This window comes from Petaurus breviceps, unplaced genomic scaffold (genome assembly GCF_028583685.1).
Source record: "Petaurus breviceps papuanus isolate PSGF00001 unplaced genomic scaffold, PetGlider_PUasm1.0 98, whole genome shotgun sequence".
Classification (NCBI taxonomy): Eukaryota; Metazoa; Chordata; class Mammalia; order Diprotodontia; family Petauridae; genus Petaurus; species Petaurus breviceps.
In genome coordinates this window covers 28,703,709-28,722,732 of record NW_027187460.1, presented here as the reverse complement: position 1 = coordinate 28,722,732, position 19,024 = coordinate 28,703,709, and the positions used below count along the sequence as shown (strand labels likewise).

General features: G+C 40.3%; 1 protein-coding gene across 5 annotated transcripts in view; it reads right to left on the bottom strand.

Annotated features, from left to right (window-relative positions):
• Positions 1-1,953: 1,953 nt before the first annotated feature.
• The window catches only part of WASHC5 (WASH complex subunit 5), a 73,876-nt gene continuing 56,805 nt past the window's right edge, over positions 1,954-19,024 (bottom strand). For all 5 annotated transcript variants that reach the window (XM_069081197.1, XM_069081195.1, XM_069081199.1 and 2 more), the window contains exons 22-29: positions 18,871-18,973; positions 18,703-18,782; positions 16,843-16,946; positions 15,435-15,564; positions 14,558-14,654; positions 9,532-9,685; positions 3,590-3,677; positions 1,954-2,368 (exon numbers count right to left, since the gene is read on the bottom strand). In XM_069081197.1, coding sequence (XP_068937298.1) covers positions 2,312-2,368; positions 3,590-3,677; positions 9,532-9,685; positions 14,558-14,654; positions 15,435-15,564; positions 16,843-16,946; positions 18,703-18,782; positions 18,871-18,973 — 813 coding nt within the window. In that variant the 3' untranslated portion in view covers positions 1,954-2,311. The remainder of the gene's footprint in view (positions 2,369-3,589; positions 3,678-9,531; positions 9,686-14,557; positions 14,655-15,434; positions 15,565-16,842; positions 16,947-18,702; positions 18,783-18,870; positions 18,974-19,024) is intronic.

Here is a 19,024-nt window from a genome sequence, read left to right as displayed (position 1 = left end):
GACAGGGCTACAACAGCCAGCCAATCAGAAAGCAACACCAACAGGATATGGACCAAGATGTTTGACTACCAAATCATAGCCTAAGTGGATGCCTGTGCAGTAACAGTAAACAACTGTCCTAAGACTCACTATTCCAACTTCCTCATATGCCTCCCTGCCTCACTAGAATAGCAGGTGTGCCCGTGTTCTCAAACATATCGGCCATTTAGCCTCAGACAGGACCATAATATCGAGCCAATCAGAAAGCTGCACCAACAGGACACGGACCAGGATGTTTGACCAATAAATCACAGCCTAAGTGGACACCTGCAGAGTAAAAGCAAAGAACTGTCCTAAGGTGAACTTAGGGTGTAGAGAGGCTTATTATAATATCATTATCATACATAAATGCCTCCCCCCCCACACACACAGTGGGCTTTTCTGTATGCCTTCTGGGTAACTGCACGTGAGGTTTCACCAAGGAGAGTACCATTCCTCATTTTAGTAAACTCCTCCTTGATCTTAATAATCATATATTCTGCAATGCATATTCATATATTCTGTTATGGTATCAGCTTCATTTGCTCTATTAAAAAATCTCTATCCTGCTCTTCCAAGGGGCTAGTAACTTCTTGCAGCCCAACTCATTTTCTGAGAGGCATAATTCTCAATAAATGCCTTTGCTTGGTTTGGAGATGGTTTGAATCTGTGAATTCTTTTGAAACAACCCTAATACCTACCTTGAACCTCAAAACTGTCAATTTATATTTCCAAGAACACTGACTATATTAGTATAGTCTCTCCACCAGAGACTATTTCATCTTTTACCATTTTTTTTTTTTACCAATTTGATGAATGTGAGATGGTACCTCAGAATTGGTTTAATTTGTACTCATTAACAATCAATTGATAAACATTTAATAATTGCTTACAATGTGCCAGGTACTAAGCAGTAGAAACACGCACAAAAAAGACAAAAAACAGTTGTTGCCCTCAAGAACCTCTTACAATCTAATGGAGGAGATAACATGTAAACAAAATATACAAAGCAAACTATGTACAGGATAAATAGGAAGTAATTAACAGAGGGAAGTGTAATGGGAATGCAAATTTGGAAGATCTTCCCTGCCCCTAGGCTAAAGTGCACCTGAAACCTGGGGTGGGAGGCTTGTTATTCAGTAGATACTTCTTGATTGGCCAATGAGTCAATAAGGTTGTTACATTCTCTGAGCCAGGAGAAGGCTATATAAGCCCTGATGTGAGGCTTTGTTTTGGGGGCTCACTTTGAGAAGTGTTCTGTGATTTGATCTGAATTTTGGGAAGCCGTTGTCCAGAGTCCCCCCGGCTTTGAAAAACCCAGATGTGGAAACTCAGATGTTGATGGGTATGGATGTAATGGTTGGACAGTTTGGAAATCTGTCTACTTGATCTGTTTCTGTCTTGATAATTCTGCCTGTATACTTTGAAGTTCAGGGTGCTGACTTTTTCCCCTGAACGAGGTAAACGATATATGTCTGACTGATTAAAGTAAGCTTGTTAACCCATTTTGAGTTGTTTTCCTTTAACAAAGCATATCCAAGAACTTGTGTGAGCAGGCACCCTGGGGACACTGGGGTGCTTGCCGCTACAGGAAGGCAGTAGAATTAAGAGGGATGGGGGAAGGTTTCCTCTAGATTGGAATTTAATTGGGACTCAACTATTTGTAGTATTTTTTATATTGTTGTATATATATATATATATATATATTTTATATTGTTTGCATTTCTTCTTTTGAAAACTGTTGATTCATATCTTTGAACCACTTATCCAGTTGGGTGACCCTGGGTCAGTCACTTAACCTGTCAAATCTTAAAGCACCACATCAACTCTTAGAAAGATCATAAGATGCAACAGTACAGACTGAGGTGGTATTTGCTGCAAAAGGATTTACATGGCAATAAATTATTTTGAGTCATTTAAAAACACAACAAATACTTTTGGTATGTGTATTGTTTATTGAAATAGAAAAGTCAAGGTTGCACAAATAGCTCTTTAGAACATAAAACTAAATGTTTTTGTCCATAGCAATTAATTATATTCAGCATTTATAATATGCAGTACAAAAGTGTTCTGCTTTTACATGATATAAATTGCATATAATTATCATGATTGAATGATGGCAATGACGTTAACTAACATTGTGAGATTCATCTTGTTCAGACTTCTGTGTTTCCCACACACTGAAGAAAAAAAATGCAGGTATATGATTTGCTTGCTGAATTTTGTTCCTATATTCCAAATTCAATGATGGTGGGAAACTTACAAGGACACTCCTTTTGTTATTTTAAAAAAGTCACAGGACTGTTCTAAACTCATCAAAAATGAAATTAGGCACGTGTGCTTCGGCAACCTAAAACCCAGAAAGCAGAATGAAACATTTATTATGCAATCAAATTCAGAGCAAATACCAAATAGTCCACATATAAGTTCCTATAATATTTTTCCTGTTTAAGTGATAGCCAAGGCAAAGAAATTCTATTTCTTATTATAATAAGATAAACATAACAGAGGAGAATCTTTGCAAATATATGCAAATATAACAAGATGATTATGTTTGCTTTCAGAGCTGCTAAAAGCAAACTGCTGGTCACTGTCCAGTCTCCAGCACAGCAATCTAACACTGCGGGCTCTCGGCCCTGCCTCTGATTTCATCATTGGGACTTCACTGCTCTGAATCAGGCTATTTGTGTAAGTCTAATATGAGAATCCAAATGCCCTAAGAGATGTTAACCCTTGGTCAGTTAAGATCTTTGGGGTCCTTTCACACCTTAGCAGGGATAAGTTTGACAGCAGGTCTGAGGGTAGAAATGGGGCTCAGGACAGACAGAAGAGGTGCTTGGGTCTGAGTCAAGGGAGAGCGTCAAGTGCCGAGAAGACACTTAACAAGACTGCTGAGGGCAGGCCCTGCTTGAGGAAGGAATCTTGTATCTGACAAGGCGAAAGTCAGACTGAGATTTTTCGGAAGGAAGAGTTAGTGATTGAAGCTTTAATCTTGGCATAAAGGTACCAACGTTTTATGGACATTTAAGACTCTGGTTCTGAAAAAAAGTCATAATTATCCAAATCCATGGCCCAATATGTTTACTTATTAGTTTCAAAAGTGACTCCCACATAGATGTGTGTGTGTATATATAAATATGTATAAATGCATACTGTGTGTAGATATACATATATAGGTATGTTATATACACACACACTTTACACAGAAAGAAAGTTTGATGGTCTTTTCATATCCACTCTTCCTCTATGTGAGGAACTTGGTCTTACATATTTGTGTGCACAACTTGGGGAGCTCCTGTTGGGAGAAAGGAAAAAGGCCCAGTGTAGGGACGGGACCTTGGTGCCTGGTAATAGTCCTCTGTGTGGAGAAGGCAGGGGCACATAGAAGGAAATAGGGCTCCATTGTTGTGGCCAGAGGGTCATCTAGAGGCTCCCATTCTCCACCTCCTGTGGAAGGCTGGAATCCTCTCCTCTATGTGGTTCTCATAGTGAGCATGTCCCACCCCTGGGCTCTGTCCTCTGAGCTGAGGCCCTGCTGGCCTGTCTCGGGTCATTCTGTACGTTCTCTTACCCTCCTTGGTAGCTTTGTGTAACGAACATAATCCTCCAGAAACAGAAGGGCACCCACTACATCAGCAGGCATTTCTGGAATCTTCTGGCTGAAGCAGAGAGACCGGTCAGTACCTCAACAAATAGCATTCTGAAGTATTAGCAAGCTACTGAAGGAGGATATTCTCTTACTAAACATCATATTTTAAAACAAATTAATACACTGCAGTTGGACCTGTTGATTTTTCTTAGAAGACTGGCATGATGGCAGAGTAGACCAGAGAGAACTGGACTTGGAGTCATGATCTGGGTTCAAATTCCACCTCCGATCCTTATTAGAGTGTGACTCTGGGAAAATCAGCTAATCTCTTATTCTCAGTTTCCTCAACTGTAAAATGAAGAGGCGGGATTCAAAGACCTCTACCTTCCAGCTTTAAATCTATGTTGTTCTTCTTGCTTTTCAGTCATGCCCAATTCTTCGTGACCCCATTTGAGGTTTTCTTGGTATAGATACCAGAGTGGTTTGCTATTTCCTTCTCTAGCTCATTTTACAGATGAGGAAACCGAGGCAAACAGGGGTGACTTGCCCAGGGTCACATGGTTAGTAAGTGTCTGAGGCCAGATTTGATCTCCCATAGATGAGTCTTCCTGACTCTAGGCCTGGTGCTCTATTCACTGTGCCACCTAATTGCCCCTAAAGTGATGACTCTTAAGATGTCAAAGAGCTCCCACTCAAGTTTCCCTCCAATGCCTCCGGGTGCTGTGGAGATGACCCCAGGGTCCTGAAGGCTGGCTCTGAGTATGGGCCTGACAAGAAACTTTACTCTTTGAGAACCACCTTAGCTCATGGCCAGGGTGGCCACAGGCTAACAAGCCACAGCCACTCTCAAGCACTTACTACTAAGTGACAATAGGAAGGTTATCTGCGTCCCTGCAGAAGCACTCATCTGTGCTCCACTCCTGAATCACTGCCTACTGAACATCTGACCTGGAAGTCCTTTGGACAGCTCAAACTCAACCACCCTAATTCCCATCCCTGGGGCAACCCTGGAGGGGTCCTTGACTTCTCACTCTCACTCACTCCACAAGACCAATCAGTTACTAATCTTTTTATCGTTATTCAAAGTCCTTTATAACTCAGCCCCACTCCTGCCCTTCCACTCTTCTTACACTTTACATCCCACCTTCCCCCACCCCATCTTCTGTGATCCAGCGACTCCTGCCTCCCGGATGTGTCTCTCCACTCTGGGCAAATTCACTGGCTGTTTCTCATGCACAGAATGTGTTCATTCCTCATCTCTGCCTCCTTGTTTCCTTTAAGGCCCAATTAAATTCCTGTCTTCTAAAGGAAGTCTTCTTTAAATTCTAGGGCCTTCCCTCGTTGGTTGTTTCCTATTTATCTTGTACACAGCTTGTCTGTACATAGTTGTTTAAATATGGTCTCCCCTATTAGACTGTAAGTTCCTTGAGGGCAGGGACCTTTTGTCCTTCTTTGCATCCTTTTGTATTCCTGCTTGGCAAACAGTAGGCACTTTATCAATTTTTCCTGACACCCCCTTCACAACACTCACATAGCCTCCATCTTAGTTTGGGTCCTTATCACCTTTTGCTTGGACAACTATAGAAGCCTCCTAACTGGCCTTTCCTGGCTTAAGTCTCTCCCCACTCTCATCCATCTTTCACAGATACCAATGCGATTTTCTGATGCCACAGGTCTGAACATGTAACCTCCCTACTCAATAACCTCCAGTGGATCCCTCTCACCTTTAGGCTCAAAATCTGAACTCCTCTGCCTGGCATGTAAAGCTCTTTACAACCTGACCCTTTACTAGCTTTCGTTTCTTTACCTTCTCACCTTTTTTGGTCAAGAAGTCATTCTGTCTACTTGCTCTTCACACATGAGGCTCAATTTCCTGTCTCTATGTTTTTGACTTGGCTGTTGCCAGGCCAGGAAAGATCTCCTACTTCATCTCTGCCTCCTAAAGGTATTCCAAGGGAATTCTAAGTTCCTTTAGGATGTAGTTCAAACATTCCCTTCCATAGGAAATCTTTCCTGGACTGTCATCTGTTAGTGCCTTTTCCCTTCAGGTTATCTTCCAGACACTCTGTGTCTAGCACAGACCTCTTTATATACATGTTGTCTCCCTTATTAAAATGTAAGCTCCTTGAGGGAAGGGACTGTTTGTGCTTTTTCTTTGTGTCCCCAGTCCTTAGTACAGGTTAGGCCTCAATAAATGCTTGATGATTAATTGATTGATATGATCTCAGGACTGTCATTTTAAGAGGACGTTCCCAATTTGCAAATATATGGGACAAGATGAGCAGTCAAGAAACTCGCTATTTAATCAGGTGATGATTAGACTCAGTAAGGTCATGACTGGTAGTGTCAAATATTTTAAAATATTTGACATATGTCAATATTAAGGGCTGCATATGGAGGAGGGCTTAGATAGATTCTGTGTGGCTCCAGAGGCAGTGACTGCCAAGTTACAGGAAGGTTTAAATACAAGGAAGAGCTTTTTAATGATTAGAAATTTCCAGCAGTTTAATGGACTACCTCAAGGTAGAGTTTCCCTAGTTACCAGAAGTGTTCTTGATAAGTCTAGATAACCACGTGTCAGGCACAATGAAGAGATTCCTGCATGGGCTTGAGGCTGGAGAAGAGGCCACTAAGGTAACTTTTCCAACTCTAAGATTTGATAATTCTCTTCTGTGAGATAAAGGAGTTCACACCTACTGCCATTAGATTTTAGATCTACACTGGCTGTAAAGAGAAATGGAGATTCTGTGACTCTTAAAAATGAAATGTAAGGGGCGGCCAGGTAGCACAGCAAGTAAGAGCACCGGCTCCAGTGTTGAGAAGACCTGGAGATAGAATCCCGGGCTCAGACACTCAGCACCACACCCAGAAATAACTGGCCGTGTAACCTTGAGCAAGTTACTTAACCCCAATTGCTTAAAAAAAAAAAAGAAACTTAAAAGAGTAATTTTCCCAGCATAGAAACTATATAGACAGGCAGCATACTCAGGACCCACAAAGCCAAGAGGAGCAGGATGTCTGCAGTGTGTGCGCTGGTGTACCCCAGGAACATGCGAATTTCTTTTTATCTCAATCCTATTTGGACATTCTTCTTGATCTCTCAGCAGTTCTCCTATCTCCATGACCACTCCTTAGTCTCCTCTGATGGGATCTTCATCTAGATCACCTGTACTAACAGTAAGTGTCCCTCCAGGCTTTGTCTTGGGCTCCCTTCTCTACTTCTTCAATATTATTGTACTTAGTAATCTCATCATCTTGTCATCTCTGTACTGATGATTATCAGTCTATTTATCTTGCCCTAATCTCTAATCCCCATCTCTAACTCTGACATCTTGAACTGAATGTCCAGTAGATTTCTTAAACTCAACAACCAAGCTTACCTATTATTGTAGCCCACCTTCCTAGTCCCCTAGGCTTGAACCCTAAGTGTCACCTTTGACTCCTCTCTCACCTTTTATATCCAATCTGCTATTAAGGTCTCTTTATTTAACCTTTGCAACATCTTCTGAATACAACCCCTTGTCTCCTCTGATATTGCCACCACCTTTGTGCAGGCCTTTATCACCTCATGTCTTGACTACTGCAATAGCTGCTGGTGGGTTTGCCTGTCTCAGTTCTCTCCCCACTCCAATCCATCCTCCAGTTAGCCACCCAAGTGTTTTTTCTTTAAAAGTCAGTCTGATCATGTCACCCCCTTACTCATTAAATTCCACTCTCTCCCTATCACCTCCAGAATTAAGTATGAAGTCCCCTATTTAAAGCCCTTCATAACCCACTGCCACCCCCGCCGCTAGTCATCTTACATTTATTGCCCATCATGTATTCTTTGATACAGTGACACTGGCCTCCTGGTCATTCCATGAGAAAGAACTCTTGGTTCAGAACATTTTCTATAGCTATCCCTCTTGCCTGGGATATTCTCCCCCTCATCTCTGCTTCCTGGCTTCCTTCAAGTCCCAAATAAAATTCCATCTGCTACAGGAAATCTTTTCAATTACTCGTAATTCTAGTGCTTTCTCTCTTTTTACTTCCTAATTTTTCTGTATAGAGCTTGTTGGTATGTATTTGTTTGCTTGTCTCTCTGTTAGATTGTGAGCTCCTTAAGGGCAGGGACTGTCTTTTGATTTTCTACATATCTCTATCCCTTAGCACAATGCCTGGAACATAGAAGGCACTTAATAAATGACTGGAAAGGGGGAGAAAAACTGAATCAGAAGGAATCAGAATTTTTTGCTCTCAAAGGATAGTACCAATTAGAAGTTTTGTTTTGTTTTCTTAAATCAAGAAGCAATTTCTACATCACTTCTCTATTATATTTTTTTTCTTTTTTAAAGCAATCGGGGTTAAGTAACTTGCTCAAGGTTACAAGGCCAGTTATTTCTGGGTGTGGTGCTGAGTATCTGAGCCCAGATTTGATCCAGGTCATCCCGACACTGGAGCTGGTGCTCTTACTCGCTGAGCCACCTGGCCACCCCTAAGCAATTGGGGTTAAGTAACTTGCTCAAGGTTACACAGCCAGGTGTTTCTGGGTTGGTGCTAAGAGTCTAAGCCCAGGATTTGATCTCCAGGTCATTCCGACACTGGAGCCGGTGTTCTTACTCGCTGAGCCACCTGGCCGCCCCTAAGCAATTGGGGTTAAGTAACTTGCTCAAGGTTACACGGCCAGGTGTTTCTGGGTTGGTGCTAAGTGTCTGAGCCCGGGATTTGATCCAGGTCATCCCGACACTGGAGCCAGTGCTCTTACTCGCTGAGCCACCTGGCCACCCCTAAGCAATTGGGGTTAAGTAACTTGCTCAAGGTTACACAGCCAGGTGTTTCTGGGTTGGTGCTAAGAGTCTAAGCCCAGGATTTGATCTCCAGGTCATTCCGACACTGGAGCCGGTGTTCTTACTCGCTGAGCCACCTGGCCGCCCCTCACTGAATATTCTTACCCTTAATGATTACCAAAACACATCTGGCCATACTTATTTAAAGAGAGGTTTCAACTGTCTCCTCACTGCTAGGGACCTGACTCTAGCCCTCTCTGTCAGAGTGGCTAAGGAAGGCTCCATCTTAATTTGCCTGAAGCAGAGTTCTCTGTTCACTCTGCTTTAGAGACCTTGGTGACCAGCATTTCCTTATCTTATTTACTGACAGAATAAGGAGGAGTAGGCTTCTTGAGCTGAAGGAAGAAGGATTCAAGAAATACAAAAGAAGAAATGCACACTCCCAAGGATGGTCAGGATATTCTTCCTTGGTCTTAACAAATGGAAAGGCCATTTTTTTTTTGGCCTTTCTTCCATCTGTTTGGACTAGGATCAGTGCAGTGTCAGGCAAGGGTGCTTGAAGATAGAAGCAGAACATAGATGATGTAACCACTTAGGCTTCCTTCCAGAGAGCTCTATGCAAGTAGCTGGTGGCTCAGTGGATAGAACACTGGGTCTGGAGGTAGAAGACTTTGAGTTCAAATCCAATCTCAGACTTATTAGCTGTGTGATGCTGGGCAAATCACTTAACCTCTGTCTGCTTCAGTTTCCTCACCTGTAAAATGGGGATAATAATGCCTTTCTCACAGGGATATTGTGAGAATTAAATGATCTAATAAAGTGCTTACTATAGGGCTTGTAACATAGTCCATGCTTTATAAATGCTATTCCCTTCTCCTAGAGTAAATTTTTAGAGCTTTTTACCTGGAATATTTCTAGAACTGGCCCCCTTTTCCTCCATCAGTACTCTGTAAAATTAAGGCTAGCTTACACAAAGAGCACCATTCTTTTTTTTTGGAGGGGGGAAGGCAGGGCAATTGGGGTTAAGTGACTTGCCCAAGGTCACATGGCTAGTACAAGTGTCTGAGGTCACATTTGAACTCAGGTCTTCCTGAATCTGGGGCTAGTGCTCTATACATTGCGCCACCTAGCTACCTCTAAAAAAAGCACCATTCTTACCTTGTACATTGCTCCATTGTGGAGCGGATAAACTGGCCAATCAAAGCCAGAAATTGTTCGGTGTATCGCGAGTGAAACTGCTTCAGCAGGGTGAGCAGTCCTAGGACCAAGGGAGGCCAGTCAACTGGGTCTGTGGGCTTTCGGCAGACCATTCCTGAAGGCAAAATTGAACACCTAAGTTAAGTGCTTCCAATGGGAATCTCAAAATGTCTCATCTCCACCTGTTTATGAAATAATATTGTTAGCTTGTGAGGGCAAATTACTTCTCTTTGGGACTGTTCAACTGTAAAGTGATGGGGTTCAACTAAATGGCCTTGAGGATCTTTTCCAGTTCTGACTCTGTGATGCTTTGTGAGAGAATGTGTCGATGCTAATACATTTCTTTTTTTTTTAGAGGTCATGATTTTTATTTTTCTATAGACGCTTTTTGTTTTGATGCAGTAATAACTTTCTAATACCCCCAAGGATCTTTCTATAAAAAAGTTAAGCAAAGCCACCATATAGAAATTGTGATTGATGGCATATGTAACTTTCCACTCTTAGAGTTTATCATTTTTTGACAGAAAAATGAAATGTGTTTAAACTTCAATCATCTGAAATTATCTGCTCTGTATAAACTGAATCTTACTGTCGTTTGGAGTGATTTTAATTTTCATCATTGTGGATACTGCATAGTGTTCTTTTGGCTCTTTCTTTTTTCCCTATTATAGTACAATACCATATTTCAAAAGAGGCACATTTAGATTAGACCTCTCTCCTGGCTTGAGGACCCCATGTCAAATAATATGAGCAAAGGCAGCAAAGCCTGAAGGAGAATCTCAGGAGAAAGCTTCCAGGAGACTCTCTTCCCCAAATTTCAAAGCAGCAGGGGATAAATGGCAAAGCCTCTGGGACACCTGGCTCTCACATTCCCGTCTTGGTGCTCTATGGCACTATCAAGATCAGATAAAGACATAGTAGATGTTTATATCGAAGAGGGGAAGACTTGGTTGGGGTGGGCCATGAGAGTTGTCTTCATATACTGGAATAATGTCATGTGGAAGCGGGCTTAGCCCAGCCCTGACTGGCCTCAGTTACTAGCAATGCTGAGAGATGTTGCAGATAGGCAGATTTAGGTATAGAAATATTTCACAAATCAGAGCTGACAAAGTTGACGATATATGTAAAGTGCTCTACAAACTTAAAGAGCTCTATAAATGTCAGCTCTTGGGCTCCTCCTGCTGGGCTCTTCAAGAAGAGACCACTTGCCATGGGTAGTCTGTTCAGGATGAACTAGATATGAGGTCCCATGGAATTGCAGACTTGTGCTTCTTTGATGTTGGTCAAATTTAAGGCTGATGTGAAACAGCCACACAATTTTTCCTGTTATGGCATTCAGGTGAAGCTACAACGGAATAATATACAGTAACAACTCACATTCATGTAGCACTTCAAAGCTTGCCAAGCATGTTCTTAGGAACACCCCTGTCAGGGAAACCATTGGGAAAGAGCAAGAACTATCAAAATGATACATGAAGCCAAAGGGATAATTATGAGAATGGTGTAAGGCCTAGGAAACACTGCTTAACACAGTGAAAATAACTCACCAAATGAACAACAAAAATATTTAAGTAATTGGTAGCTTCATTAAGAGAGTCCTGCAGTTAACACTTGTGGCAATGGGAAGGAAATATTAATGAATACATCCAGAGATCATTTCCCAAATGGACCCTGACCAAAACAGAATGAAACCTAATACAGCATGTGTTCAAGACATTTTTTTTTTGTAAGTTCACGTGGAAGCTTATGCTCTGGGGCATACAAATCTGAGTAAGACATAATTTCTACCCTTTAGGTGGTTATAATCTAGGGGAGGTAAAAAGACATGTATACAAATAACTATAATACAGGGCAGTAAGTGAGAAGAACCATAAGAATGGTATAAAAAAAGTGCTGCAGAATTTCACATTTCTACTTATTTCTGGCTGGAGTGACCACAATGAAGACTAACACAGTAGTGGGGCTCTAGAGTGTAAGTAAAATTTCAATGAGTCAAGAGAGAGTTGGGCAACTAGGATGGTGAAGGACCAGGAAGTCATGCCCCTGAGGATTAGGTGAAAAGAAGACTATTCAGACCAGGGAAGAAAAGATTTGCTGTCTTCAAGTATTTGAAGGCCTGTCCCATAAAAAGAGGGAATAGATTTATTCTCTTTAGCCCGAGAATTCAGAACCTGGAGCAGTGGATTGAAGTTACAGGGAGGCAACTATAGACTTGATATAAGGACAGACTTCTAACATTTAAAGCTACTGAAAACTGAAAAGAGCTTTTTTAGGAGGCAGTGGGTGCCTCTTCTCATTGGAGGTCTTGAAGCAGAAGCTTAATAATCACTTGTCTGGTATATTACAGAGTAGGGTTTCTTCAACTTTTTTATTATTACATTTATTTATTTATTTTTTGTTTTCAACATTCACTTTCATAAGATTTTGAGTTCCAAATTTTCTCCCCATCTCTACCCTCCCCCACCTCAAGATGGTGTGTAATTTAATATAAGCTCTACATATAAATGCATATTAAATCTGTTTTCATATTAGTCATGTTGTAAAGAAGAATTAGAATTAGGATCAATTCTTAAACTTTTCCCACTCACAGCCCTTTCAGCACTTCTTAAACTGTGGGCATGACCTCACATGAGGTCTCCACCCACAGTTTAAGAAATGTTGTATAGAGGAGATATTTTTTAAGGTATAAGTATGTTGGACTAGACTGTCTCTCCAACTCTAAGATTCTATGACTCTGTGGCTATGAAACAGACTCTATGGTTAGAAAGGAAGATTAAGGTTAAGGAGTATCTATATTGCTGAGTGGGCATTGGGAAGCCACTGAAGGTTTTTGAGCACAAGAGTAACAAGATTGTAAATTAACCTGGAAAGTCTGTAAAAGACTGGAGGAAAGCTTAAAGACAAAGAGAGTAGTTAGGGAATTACTAGAGTAGAAAGTATAAAAAACATCAGTGGAGACTGACTGATCAACGAATGGAAAAAAGGTGGGTTACATTCTCAGATATGGCAAAGTTGTATTGAATTCCAAGACCAGTGGTTATCTGCATGACCAACTGTGATACTTTTTCAAATAATGCCTTTCAGGCTATAAAACTGCAAAAATTTGACCCAGAAATACCTCTACTAGGTCTGTATCCCAAAGAGATCAAAGAAAAAGAAAAAGCACTTGTACAAAAAATATTTATAGCAGCTCCTTTCTGATGGCAAAGAATTAGAAATCAAGGGGATGCCCATCAATCAGAGAATGCATGAACAAGTTGTGGTACATGATTGTGATGGAATACTATTGTAATATAAGAAATGACAAGTAGGATGGTTTCAGAAAATCTTGGTAAGACTTGTATGAACTGAGGCAAAGTGAAGTGAGCAGAACCAGGAAATCATTGTATACAGTAACAATATTGTAACAATGATCGACTGTGAAGGCTGCAACTACTCTGATCAATCCAGTGATCCAAGACAATTCCAAAGTAATCATGATGAAAAATGTTATCTACTTCAGAGAGAGAGGACTGATGAACTTTGAGCACAAACTGAAGTATACTTTTTTCATCTTCTTTATTTTTCTTGCCTTTATTTTTTTTTTGGGGGGGGGCGCAACATAGCTAACACAGAAATAAATATATTTTACATGATTTCACATATATAATTGATATCATATTCCTTGTCTTCTCAGTGGTGGGGGAGGAGTCAGAAGGAGGGAGAGAATTTGGAATTCAAAATGTAAAAAAAAACAAGCTAAAAATAAATAAATAATAAATTAAAAACAACAACAAATAATGCCTTTCATGGTTATTTAGATATCTTACATGTTTATCTCTTATTTCCTTAATGAGATTCTAAGGTCTTTGTTGATAGGAACCTTGCCTTGTCAGTCCCATATTCACTTCTTAACCCCCTACAGGATGGTTCTATGGTGTCCAATAAATATTTATTGGAAAATGATTTAGATATTAAAAAATAAAGTTTATTTCTGTTCCACAATTCTGCATCTAATTGAGGATCATCCAAGGGCAGTAAGATCTGAATGTTGGGATTACTCAGAGGAGAGTAGAGAGGTGAATGCTGGGCACGATCAGGATGCAACACATTTACAAACAAGGAATTATGAAGGAAATAAGGAGGAAAGGATGTCACTGAAGAGCTGTATGAGTGAAAAACATGAGCTGCTTATATGGCAAGAGTGAGGGATAACCAAGGACAGTCTGTTTACTCCACTGGCATCTTTCTGGAACAAAGAGAAAGTGAGCAAAATCTAAGGTATGTTAGGTATGCCCTTTGTGCTGAGCTTATGGGAGGATATGGATAAGAGTTATAAAGAATGGATAGTGATGTATGGGTTGCAATCTTCACCACTGGAGGGAATCTCAACATCAGTGAGGTCAAAGATTTATTTGGGTATCTGAGTTATCTGTAGCTATGACCTTTAATGTTTCTTCACTTTTCTTAATGATTTAAACCATAAATTTATTCATGGTAAACTCAAAACCAAGTGCAGTTATATACCCATAGTGATTTATTTTGTCTAACTCCCCCATTTCTCAACTGAACTTGTTTTACCCTTCTTGTGTCCCTCTTCTCACTATAAAGCCTCTAACAAACAGTCTAATTATTTGGAGTTTCATGGCCTTCTATTTACCTAGCCCACATTAGGATAGAGGTACTGAAGATGGTAAAATGGTCAAAAGGGGAGATGATGAAGAAACAAATCAATCTCTGGATTCTTGAGAATTGACGGTAATCATCTGGTTTATATTTCATCCTGAAATTTTTGGAAGGGAAATCACACTTCAGAGGAACAAGGGCATTTACCTTGTAAAAATGTGTTTAGGTCTTATATATACATACATACATACATACATACATACATATATATATATATATATGACAGATATGACAGGCAGGATTGTCTCTCAAATATGAGTTTCTTCAGTTACTGATCTGATTACTAACATTAACAACTTTGAAGAATAAATGGATACAGTACCCAAGTTTTTGTTGTACTGAAGTTTTGGCAGTTGAGCAATCAAGAACAGGAAGTTAACCACAGGGAAATATGGTAAACGCTTTGTTGTTATATATATCTGGGGATAGAAAAGAAAGGAAAAAAAAATCAAATTTTCTCAGCAGCATATTTTTACTTTTCTTTTTACAAGTTGTACCCCTAATAGAACACAAACACCCCGAGGGTAGGGCCTGTTGAGTTTCCATCTTAGTATATCCCCTGTGCCTTGCACAGGTCTTGAAACACACCAGATACTTCATTAGTGCTCTCAAGTGTCAAGCTCCTATCTTATTTAAGATTGCTCTTCAGAAAGGATGGTTCCAACAGTTCTTTCAATGCACAGATGGGTTCATTTAGGACCAGAGCATTTTCATCTCTCCCCCCTTCAGCAACCTATTATTTTCCCACTGAACATGAATACCATTAGAGCCCTGGCAGGCCTAAGAGGGTCTATGTGTTCGGGGAGGGGTGAAGGATAAATGGGAGGGGGGAGAGAGCAGAGAGGAATGGAAGATGGGGGAGGGAAAAAGAGAGGGTTTAGAGAGAAAGGAAGAGGAAAAAGGACAAAGGGATGAGATCTACACGGCATGGAGGGATGGAATAGAGAGAGTTCAATCAATAATGCTTCAAGTGCCAAAGACTGTTTTCCTCTTGCTAAACAAGTCCCAGTTATAGAGCTAGTCAAAATGACAGAATCTCTATGAAGCAATAATGACTCAATATATATCTGAATATTTATCTTACATATAAAGTCACAGAAGAAAACTAGAGTTGAGCTGGCCAAGCATGGAGCTTATCAAGAATGCTCTTTGTGCAGGAAGGGTCCTGATAGTAGTTGATAAAAACATGGGAAGCTGACCTTATTCAGTGGATTGTGAATTCCTGCTGCTTCCAGATAGGCTGTGATTTCATATAACAGTGTATTATCTTCCTTAGGGTATGGAAGTGAAGGGTCCTGATAATGAGCTTCAATATCAGCTAAGATAGCCCTAAGTGAACATAAAATAACCATAGAAAATAGAGGCCAAAAACTTAAGGTTCATACAACAGCTTTAAGTTGCACAAGTGACTGTGAAAGGAGATTAGCCTAGAAGTGGGTTCTTAACCTTTTTTGTGTCACAGACCCCTTTGGCAGTCTGGTGAAATCTAGGAATACCTTTTTAGAATGTTTTTAAATGCGTGAAATATATATCATTAAAAAAGAAAACAATTGTACTGAATTAGTTATCAAATTATAACCCTTCTCCCCCAATTTATGTACTCTCCCCACCAGAAATATATCCACACACCCCATGGGGGTCCATGGAACCCAGGTGAAAACCCTTGATTACATAAGATCCCTTCTAGTACCCAATTTCTATAACTTCTCATGACTAGCCACCATCTTTTTTTTTTTTTTCTTAAGGCAATTAGGGTTAAATGACTTGCCCACAGTCACAGAGCTAGTAAGTGTCTGAGGCCATGTTTAAACTCAGGTCCCTCCTGACATCAGGGTTATACTGCACTATCCACTGTGCCTCCTAGGTGTCCCCACCCATCACAATTCCACAAAGTTATTTTATCAAACTCAGTCAAAATGACCCAAAACTATCTGAGGAACTACTGAGATTTCCAAAGGTTCACTAAACTATATTTCATGACCACTTTCTCTAAAGCACTGATTTAGAGACCAAGCACTGATTTTGAATCTGCTAACAGAATTATTAAAACATGAGAAATCAGTTACAATACTGAGGAAAAGAAAGTCTTTAGGATAGTAACAATAATGATGATAATAATGAATAATAATTAACATTTATATGGCACAGGGGTGGGGAACCTTTGGCCTTGATGCAACAAGTTCCCCACCCCTGATACAGCATCTACTGTGTACTTTTACATGTTTTTTTTTTTTACTTTTTACAATTGTCATCTCATTTGATCCTTACAATAATCCTGGGAGGTAGGTGCTATTATTACTCCCATTTTACAAATGAGGAAACTGGGTTGAACAAAGGTTAAGTGACTTGATCAAGGTCACACAGCTAGTGTCTGAGGCTGGGTTTGAATTCAGGTCTTCCTGACTCCAGTCCCAGCACTCCATCCACTGTACCACCTTGTTGCCTAGGTAACAGATGCAATTATTCTATGAAAATATGATTGTCAACTTTGGAGAACTTATGCTTGTAAAATACCCTTAAGGGCAGTTAAGAAAAGAGCAAAACTGTGATTTTAAATCAAGCACTTCTCTGGGGGCACAAACTGCTTTTTCAAATTCTAATTCTTACTTGTTGAGATTTTCTAAAGCTGCTGCCAGGTGCTTGGAGTCAAACCTGCAGGAGTAATTGAGCTCATTGGCAATCTGTTGCCTCAAAATCTGCATCTGTCCAACCTACAAATAAAGCGAGAAAGAGAAAGCCCAAGTGAAGACAGGACAAGATTCCAAGGTAGATGTCAAGCATCCAAGAATGACCCAGGACAGTCACAAGATCCAGCAGGGTAGGAAGTGCACTGGGCCCTCTGTCTTTGAAGAGGAGTATACTTGGAAGACATGTTCACGTAATTTTTCTGGGTCATGTAATTGGTACCATAGATCCAGGGGTACAGTTTGGATTATTTTTCTTCATGAACTAAAATTGCTCAGTCCCACAAAATCTGATTGTAGTTTACTGACTTGTGTTTTCCCTCCTTGGAAAACTTGATGTGTTTTGTTACCTGAGAGTAGGGATAATCACTACACATTAGCTCCCACTCTGGATCATTTATAAAGCATTTCTTTTTTTTTTTTTAAGCAATCAGGGTTAAGTAACTTGCTCAAGGTTACATGGCCAGTTATTTCTGGGTGTAGTGCCAAGTATCTGAGCCCAGATTTGAATCCCAGGTCATCCCGACACTGGGACCGGTGCTCTTACTCGCTGAGCCACCTGGCTGCCCCTTATAAAGCATTTCTAAAGAAGAAAATGCCCCAAAGCCCCTGTTGAACCTTTTTTTTTTCTTTTAAGCAATTGGGGTTAAGTAACTTGGCTCAAGGTTACACGGCCAGGTGTTTCTGGGTGGGTGCTAAGTGTTTGAGCCCAGATTCGATCCCCAGGTGATCCCGACACTGGGGTTGGTGCTCTTACTCACTGTGCTACCTGGCCGCCCCTGTTGAACCTTTTAAAAAAATATATATATGACTATGAGAAAAAGAGGATGCCATTTTATATGAAACTCCAATGAGATATCTGGATGGTTAATAACATTTCCCAAAAGAAGCTATTTTAGTTAAATGTCAAGAACAAAATATTTACACGGCAGACTCTCCCAAAAAAAGAGACTAGGATGCAGAAGATAGTATTTAGCTCAGAAAGGGGGCCATGGATAGTATCTAACCTAACGCTTTATTATAAAGATGAGGAAATGGAGGCCCAGAGAGACAAAGTGAGTTTGCCTAAGGTCACACAAGGAGGACATTGGCAGAGCTGGAATTTGAGCCCTGGTGCTCTCCCTCCTAATCTTGGTCTCTTTCCATCACAACATGCTATTCCCCTCAGAAGAATGATGAGTCCATGAACGACACTCTGTGACTTTCAGAGTCCTAAAGTAAGGAGGTCATTAATAATGTTGTTCAAAAACAAGCCAGATTCAGAAACACCAAATAATACGCATCACTTTTATTTTTCTTAGTCTATACCCAAGACACTGTGTTTAGTTTACAGAAGACAGTTCATGTTCCAAACAGCTTAGGCTCCTAACATCCACACACACAGTGGGTCATATATTCTATTCCAATCTACAAATGTTTGGTTCTGTAACCAAGTAGGTTAGTTTAATGTGTTTCTTTACCAGATGAACTTTACCTCATTACAAAGAGAGGGGAAGACAGTATTTCACTGGGGAAGGAAATAATCATTTCTGCCATCACAGCTGTAAGGTACATTCTTCTTTACAAGAATAAAAGCGTTTGGAAGAAAGCAAGGATGGGCCAGCTATAAGAATGGTTCCAGAGAGAGGAGTGAAAGATGCCAATGAATACAGAAAGGATGGTGATACTGAGTTACTTTAAATGACAGGAAAGTAAAATACTTGTGAGAATATAGAATCTTCAAGTGGAGGGATAAACTATCACATATTAGGCCACCTAATGCTGAACTTACAAACATGCTTACCTTCATGATAGCCTCAAGATATGGTATCCAAATCTTCTGTGTTTTGGCAATGGCAGAAAAGTAAGTTTTATTTGCATTTGCTGGAAAGTTAAGACACAATTAGCTAGTTAGTAAATCAGAGGGATGATGACATTAGACTTGCTGGCAAATCAGATGAAAGACACTTACCTACAATGCCTTTTAGGGGACTGATGACACTCATCAGGGCTTTTAAGGTATCCTGAACAGCTTTGTCTCTGAGGACAATTTTCTGAAACATACTGAGGAAATTCTACAGAAATCAAATTAAAAGAGAAAAAAGAAAATTACCAAAAACCTGAAC